General features: G+C 45.4%; 1 protein-coding gene across 1 annotated transcript; it reads left to right on the forward strand.

The window, feature by feature from the left end:
* The first annotated feature begins 4757 nt into the window (after window positions 1-4757).
* Window positions 4758-7794, forward strand: LOC119322180 (protein Rf1, mitochondrial-like). Its single transcript, XM_037595676.1, has one exon. The coding sequence runs from the start codon at window positions 4869-4871 to the stop codon at window positions 7368-7370; it is 2502 nt and encodes an 833-aa protein (XP_037451573.1). The 5' UTR covers window positions 4758-4868; the 3' UTR covers window positions 7371-7794.
* Window positions 7795-8755: the final 961 nt, after the last annotated feature.

The raw sequence follows: 8755 nt of genomic DNA on the forward strand, positions 1-8755 counted from the left end.
ACATAGTAACTATGCATGCCCCATTAAAGTAAACCTCATTTGCACTTATGGCATAGATGACGAGCTGATGGTCATTGGTTTTTGTTTCTCTTGTGATGATATTGCCATGCTTCCTTTACATGATTTGCACAATTCATCTACTATGCCATGCCATGATCACATTGTTCCATATATGCTTCGTTTTGGATGTTGTCAATATTCTCCATGTGATGTTTCCACTAATGCTCATGAGGAGACCCCCATAGTTTCCTCATACTCCCTCCGTCCGAAAATAATTGTCATCAAAATGGATAGAAAGTGATGTATCTATAACTAATATACGTCTAGATACATTCCCTTTTATTCATTTTGATGACAAGTATTTCCGGACGGAGGGAGTACATATTAGGAGATTCTGATGCATTTGATACTTTGCATGATTCCCATAATTGCGTGCACCATATGCATTCCATGGATAACAATACTCTACATATTTCTCGTGATGTGTTACACAATTTGAGTGTCCATTATTCTATACATAACAACAAACCCATCAATATGGATGAAATGTTCCTATATCACGCATCTCATTTATTTGAGCATTGGATATTTGGTGCTAACCAACACAAGCACGTGCGCATCATGATGGATGATGTGTACATAAACCTTGCACACACCATTTTCCCCTTGCCTTTGTCTTGTGCAGGTATGTACTCATGTATACTCGTCAACCTCTCAATCCCAAGAGTTGGCGAAGCGAGCTCTTGATAGCAACGATGATTTGGGATCCCGTGGACTATACTTACCACCGTTGTCTTCGCGCAAGGACTACGCGCACCTCTTCTTCTTGGCTCTCACACGTCTATGGGCTATATACCACTTGTTACCTTATGCCCATTTTATCGTGTTCACTTTGCATGTTATGCCTCTTTACATGACTTTGCCATGCAATTGTGACCCTTACTTGCACTTACATATGATTCACCATTCTACTACTTATATGTGTATTTGCATGCTCGGTGGAGATACTTGTTTCTATTGCCATGTTTACCATGTGCCACATGCTATTGTTGATGGTTGTGTTGGGAGAGTCATGATGTCCCATTGCTATTTACATATGGCCTCTCGCCAATACATTAATGATTTTTTGCTCATATCTTGCTTTCATGCTTGTGATATGTCATGTGCATTATTCATGACCACTATTTGCACACGTGCCATGATTACCATGATTCCTCCTAGTACGTTGCATCTTTGCACTACTAGCTTGCTTGACTTGATCACTATGATTGCTTGCTTTGTCGCATCACCGATGTTCCATTCTTACTCGCTTTCTTGGGTTGATGACATATATGTTCATGCCTCTCACTTGATTTATCTTGCTTATTGTCACTTGTCTCCATTAGTTGCACATCTCATATGCCATTGTAGTGAGTGCACCCATGCTATGCTTATTGATCTTGGAGACTTGGACATATTACTTGTGATGCATGCTTGCTTGATTAAGCCTATTGTCTTTGGTTGTAGTTGCATCATATGCTTTCATACCATACCACACCTTGTCCTTTCTTATGATAAGAATGATGAAAACACTTGTTGGGTATCTCACCACTTGAATGATAGGTTTTGCATTTATGCTAACCTCGTTTGTTTTTTCGAGTGTTTGTCATGTTCTTTCATTTTGAGGGATTCACAAGGCGGTGCCGTCATGCGACAACTTGGTCATACAAAGGTCTACATGATGCGCGACACCAACATTTTCGACATCCTCATAAAGGTGAACTCCTTCCCTTTGAGCCATCCTCAATTACGCATATTCGATGGGTCATTCTTTCATTGTTGTCTCCTTCTTCTTGTCTACATGATACATCTCGCGAACGGAGGACCGACATTGGAGATGGACCCAATGGACCTTCAAGTTGAGGATTGCTCAGACTTAGTGGATTCACCACCGGACCACCACTTCTACCATGACATTGAGCTATGGTACAACACCACCCATAACAAATTTGCATCTTATGCATGGATTAACTCACATTACGATTGCCTTGTTGCATCTTCCATTTCTATGTCATCCATGATATATGAGCTTATGCACTTCCTAAGCAAATTTGTTGTGATCCTTCTTGATGGCATATTCATACATCATGAAAATATTGTCCACCGTCAATTGCATGATCACATAGTCACATTGAGCACCAATTACCATGTTCATTCTTTTGGTACATCGTTCCATTATGACATCATTTTGCACAATGGTTGCATTGATCATATTCACAACACCCTTGTGTGCACAATGAATGCTTTTGCTCCCATGAATGCTTTGCATATCATTCTATATCATCTTACTAAGCTTCATGCACTTTGTCACAAACAATCTTGCCCAACGGACCCATACTTACTTGATGGGCACATTGTGTGCGCTAACCATTGTATTTCCAAGTGTCGTTTGTGTTTGCTCTTTTTGCATGTGTACCACTCCGGAGATACCTTGGAGTACTTGGATGGCGCCATGTCTTCCACTTCGTGAAGTCCGTCCATGACAACCGTTTCCATGGTGATGAGGTTTTCGATCCGAGGTCGGATCTTTCCCAAGGGAGGGGAGATGATGCGGAGCATCCTTCGATCATCCCCATGTACACTACGACTATTCCCCAAGCCCCAAGTGGACATACGTTGAGACCTAAAACATGTACCATTGGACATCAGGTGAACTCTCTCCTTGTTAAACTTCCCTTGGACCCACATGAGACATGGCTACTACCTCAAACAAAGACACTTTGTGTGCTTACGTACCAAGGAACCAACAATGAGAAGGAATGGTGCAAGATGGACACCAAGAGCATGGAGAAGGATTTTCCCAGCACAAAAGATAGAGGTACAACCGCCCATGTACCGCCCAACTATCGGTCGACCGGTACAACCGCCCATGTACCGCCCAACTACCGGTCCACCGATACAACCGCTCGACTACCACCCAACTACCGGTTCAACTTCTGTATTCGAGCGGTGCAAGGCCGGTACCGCCCCGGTTTGTACCCGTAACAGCCATATGACCGGTACAACAGCTCCAACCCCCGGTACAACCGCTAGTGACTTCCGGGAACACCTCCAGAGACCAGTACAAGAGCTTCGGGCGGTACAACCGCCCCCGTGTCCGGTACAACCGCCCTGCCTATGCGCAGAGAAAGGGGTTTTGCCCCATGTATCCCCCACTTACCCCTTGGACTATATATACTTGTCCCCTAGCTCCGTATTAGGGTTAGCATTGTGATAGCTCATATTTGAGATAGAGCTTTGCTCATCCACTTGGTTACTTCTCCATCGGAGTCGAGCGCCTCTTCGGAGAAGATCCCCCAAGCGGATTCAAGACCCCATCGCGGGAAGACCCTTCAAGACCTCCTCACGGAGAAGACCTTTTGTATCATTCTTTGTTGACCTTGAATCGTGTATCTCTTTGTGTTTCGAGGATCTAGCACATGTGTAATCGAATCTTGTTGGTTTGAGTGATTCTCTCATGTTTCCCCTCGTGATTTTTCCTCGTGTTCTTCGTAGGATTCCCTCCCATCGTGAAAGATCGGGCCGCTAGGGTTCTACCCTACATCACAATCCTTGGCGTCACCTCCAACTTCCCTGCGACGATGAAACTAGCGAATTCTTCTGCACGTCAATGATATGGACCATTAGCGACGACAAGACTTGCCGCTTCTAGTGCGATCACTGGTTGCGCGGCCAGTCCATCTCTGAGTTCGCCCCTCACCTGATCAACCTCATTATGTGTCGTCGCACGCTCGATTGTGACGGGCTTGCGAATCGAAGATGGATCGGCGACATCCATGGTACTCTCGGTCACAAGACTACAATCGAGTATTTGGACCTCTGGCAGCGCATTCGCCATGTCGTGCTCACTTCTGCTCCTCACAAAATCGTTTGGAAGTGGTCACAAAACGACCAGTACTCCCCCCGATCGTGCTACAAGACACTCTTTCATGGTTCGACCATGATGTTGGCCTGGCGTCTGGTATGGTGTTCTTGGTCGCTCTTCAACAACAAATTCTTCCTATGGATCGCGTTCCTCAACCGCTGCTGAACTGTTGACCACTTCGCACGTCATGGCCTCCCGCATGACCCAGCCTGTGTCATGTGCTCCCAGGAGTTCGAGCCCATTTACTATCTGAGTTGCGGGTGTGTGTTCTCACGGATCACTTGGCACAGTTCTATCTTGCTGTCATCTCCCTTTAGCACCTCCGAACGACATGACGAGTTTCTTCGAATGGTGGTCTGTAACTACTTCATCTCCTCCTGGCAGCATACGCAAAGGCATCAATTCCATCATCGGCCTAACTATGTGCCTCATTTGGAAGCACCGCAATGCTGCAGTCTTCGACGGCTACGTCCATCGACCGAAGACCTCGTCAACAGGATCAAGGGTGAAGCACCGGTTTGGGTTAGAGTGGGCGCTAAGGGCCTGGATATACCATCTTTCATGTAACCTGAGATCATGTTGTATCGATGCTGACAACCTCCCTCTTCTACTCCTGTTTGCACCCTCTTTGACGCCGGTTTGTGTACGTCCTAGAGGGTTGCACCATGTACTTTTTTTTTTCCATGGACGAAATGAAATGATGCGCTCCAAAAAACTTCCATACTGTATGATATCATTAATAAGCAGTAAAATCGAAAAAACAAAACAAGATGTACATATACTTGCGTGTTCATTTAACGGCTCAGCACACACGCCCTGTCCTGTGCGCACACCTCCCCGCCGGCTCACGCGCCGGAGTGTCCCGCATCCGCCGCTGCCGCCGCTCGCCCTCCTCCTCCTCCTCCTCCTCTACCTAGTTGACGTCCGGCTTGCGCCTCCGCAGCTCCTCCTCTTCATCACGCTGATGTCCAGCATCCACCTCCGCCACTGCTCCACTATGCCCATGCCCCGCGTCTGCCTCCGCCGCCGCCTCTCCTCCTCCTTCTCCTCCTCCTTCTCCAACTGCACCTCGCCGCCCTCACCACCCTGGTCTCCCCACGCAGCCTTTGCCGCGGCCACAGAGCGCGTACGAGCCGGGACGCTCAGCCCGCAAGACGCACACCACCTGTTCGACGTATTGTTTCAGCAGGCCACTCGGGTCCCCGAGCGCTCCCTTGATGGATTCCTTGCCGCCCTCGGCGGTGCTGCGTCCTCTGAAGCCTGCAGAGACGGCCCCGCCCTCGCCCTCGCCCTTTTCAACCGTATCTTCCGAGAAGAAGCCGGCATGCGGGTGGCGCCGCCCACCATCTTCACTTATGGCATCCTCATGAACTGCTGCTGCCGCGTACGTCGTCCGGACCTAGGGCTTGCCTTCTTTGGGCGCATCCTTAGGGCGGGCCTGAAGACAAACCAGATCGCGGCCAACACGGTCATCAAGTGCCTCTGCTGCGCAAAACATACTGACGAGGCTGTCAATATGCTGCTTCATAGGATGTCCGACCTAGGCTGTGTGCCTGATGACTTCTCATACAACACAGTTCTGAAGAGCTTGTGTGAAGACGGCAGGAGCTTGCAGGCGCTTGACCTACTGCTCCAGATGGTGTCCAAGGAAGGAGGTGCCTGCTCCCCTGACACGGTGGCATATAGCACGGTCATCCACGGCTTCTTGAAGGAAGGCAAAGTAGACAAGGCATGCAATCTATTCAATGAAATGATGCGGCAAGGGGTTGTGCCTGATGTTGTGACGTATAGCTCGATTATCGATGCATTGTGCAAAGCCGGAGCAATGCACAAGGCAGAGTTGTTCCTTCGGCAGATGGTTCATAACGGTGTTCGACCGGATGAGGTGACATATACTAGCATGATCCATGGATATTCCACTTTGGGCCGGCTGAAAGAGGTGCGTAAAATTTTCAGAGAAATGACAAGCCGTGGTCTTATACCAGATATTGTCACTTGGAACTCGTTCATGGACTCCCTTTGCAAGCATGGAAGAACCAAAGAAGCTGCAAAGGTTTTCTTTTCCATGGCTGCAAAGGGCAACAAGCCTAATATTGTCTCCTACACTATTCTTCTTCATGGGTATGCCAATGAAGGAAGCTTTGCTGATATGATGAGTCTCTTCAATTCAATGAAAGGCGGTGGCATTGTAGCCAACTGCAAAGTTTTCAACATATTAATTGGTGCATATGCTAAACGAGGGCTGATAGATGAAGCTATGCTCATACTTACTGAAATGCGGGGACAAGGACTGAGTCCGGATGTAGTCACCTATTCAACTCTAATATCTGCACTTTGGAGAATGGGTAAGCTGACTGATGCTATGGATAGGTTCAGTCAGATGGTTGTTGGTACGGGAGTACAGCCGGACACAGTTGTTTATCACTCCCTAGTTCAGTTCTTATGTACACATGGTGATTTGGTGAAAGCGAAGGAGTTGATTTCTGAAATGATGGATAAAGGTATTGCTCGTCCAAACACTGCACTCTTCAGTTCAATAATGGACAGTCTACGCAATGAAGGAAGGGTTATAGATGCACACCATATCTTTGACTTGGTTATAGACATAGGTGAGAAACCTGATAGCAGTATGTTTAGTACGCTGATTGACGGATATTGCTTAGTCGGTGAGATGGACAAAGCATGTGGAGTACTTGATGCCATGGTATCAGCTGGCATTGAGCCTAATGTCATTACGTATAGCACACTTGTCAGTAGATATTGTAAACGTGGAAGGATCGCTAATGGGTTGATTCTGTTCAGACAAATGTTGCATAAGAAAGTTAAACCTACAACTGTTACATATGAAACCATACTGAATGGATTATTTCGTGCTGGGAGAACTGCTGATGCGAAGAAAATCTTCGATGAGATGATCGAAAGTGGAATAATGGTGAGCATTTCTACATATAATATAATTCTTGGAGGACTTTGTAGAAATAATTGCGCAGATGAAGCGATTGTCCTATTCCAGAAATTACGTGCAATGAATGTGAAGTTCAATATCACAACACTCAATACCATCATTAATGCATTGTACAAGGTTGAAAGAAGAGAAGAAGCTAATGATTTGTTTGCTGCATTACCAGCCAGCGGGTTGGTGCCTAATGCTTCCACTTACGGAGTAATGGTACAAAATCTTCTAAAAGAAGGAGCAGTGGAGGAAGCTGACAGTATGTTCTCATCAATGGAGAAGAGTGGCTGTGCTCCTAGCTCTCGTCTTATAAATGATGTCATCAGAACTCTATTGGAAAAGGGGGAGATAGTCAAGGCCGGAAAATATATGTCTAAAGTTGATGGGAAGAGCATCTCACTTGAAGCTTCAACTAGTTCGTTGTTGTTGTCTCTCTTTTCAGGGAATGGGAAATATCGGAAACAACTACAATTGCTCCCTGCAAAGTACCAATTTTTTAAAGGAATCAGTTGATGCGCTGGACTTGGCAGATAAGCCTTGTCATGGTTCAGATCTCCCTCTCAACGATGTAGACAAGTCTCTTCTGTGTGCTTGCCAATATTGAGCTGGGTGACGGTGCCACCGTGGTGTTCTTGTCGGTGCTTAGCTGTTGGGTGTGCATCCTATGGCCATTGTTCCTGATCTGCAGGCCACCTCCACAATGGCGGTCTGGTGCATGACGCATTTGCTAATGGTGAAAAGATTACTAATATTTGGGAGCATATGCACATCACGGCGGATTTCATCCCTGAGTTAATCGAGCTGAATTAACAGTGTTTGCAGTTTTGGACATGTATGACCATTGACAGCTCAATGCTGTCTCTTTCTAAACTACAGTAACAAATTACCGCAGGACCTCAAAGCTATCTTATAAAAAATTAAAATTATCATTTTATCAGTTGATTTTCTATTGTTAAACAATATGTGTGTGACTTATTCGAACATGGCATGAATGCCTAATCTTGGGTTCAGTTCCTTTTGTTTTTTAAGCTTGAATTACTAAATATCTCAATCCGAAAGTTCATGGGTGCAACGCATTGGAATTTGTTCTATCATACTAAAACATCTGTTTGCAAGTGCTTCATGTTACTTTGCATTTCCAGGGATGTATCTCACCACAATCTTTCAGGGTCAGTACCTGATTTTCTGAGTCCAATACCATCACGTACATCTATGTATGTGACAATCCTGACCTGACTTCGTTTTTCCAAACTGTGCAGCACGGAACCTTTAAATCCTTTTAATTTCTTCATCTGTCAAGTTGATTCGTCAAGAAAACATCAGTTGATGAATCAGGACTGGTTGCTGAAACTAAGGTTTGCACCCTTTTTTACAACATCATGGATGCTTTGATGGAGGCAATGGATAGCATTAAATGACTAGTTTTGGGGGGAATTTGTCGTATTCGTACGGTGTGCCAACCGACATAGGTTGCACCTGATTATATCTTTAAGGTCTTACTAAATTGTATCATGCAATCTCAATTTTTGTTTAGGAATAATTGCCAAATTCGGTCATGCTTACCTACTGCAAGATTTTTATGTTTGCTGACTTAACATGTTTTTAGCTTATATGTGATAATTGTACCTGGCCATCTCTTTATGAACAGATCCATCTCTTTATTACCAGATTATTCAGAAACAATGGGAGTACATCTTAAATCATAAGAATAAGACATTGCAAAAATACAAGGTAGCGGCTTCATGAAATTTCATATTTGCTCCCGAGCTCAAATTCTGTTTCCATCATTCATTCGTTGCATTTGACAAAGTGATTGCCCATTCCGGAGCCCAGGCTGCATTCACGCACCATTGAGCGCACTTTAGAAGACAATCAAACAAGTACAGTGCGTTTTTCTG

This window comes from Triticum dicoccoides, chromosome 1B (genome assembly GCF_002162155.2).
Source record: "Triticum dicoccoides isolate Atlit2015 ecotype Zavitan chromosome 1B, WEW_v2.0, whole genome shotgun sequence".
Classification (NCBI taxonomy): Eukaryota; Viridiplantae; Streptophyta; class Magnoliopsida; order Poales; family Poaceae; genus Triticum; species Triticum dicoccoides.

Coding starts and splice junctions, on each gene's coding strand:
- LOC119322180 (XM_037595676.1), top strand. CDS start 4,869: ATGTCCAGCATCCACCTCCGCCACTGCTCCACTATGCCCATGCCCCGC.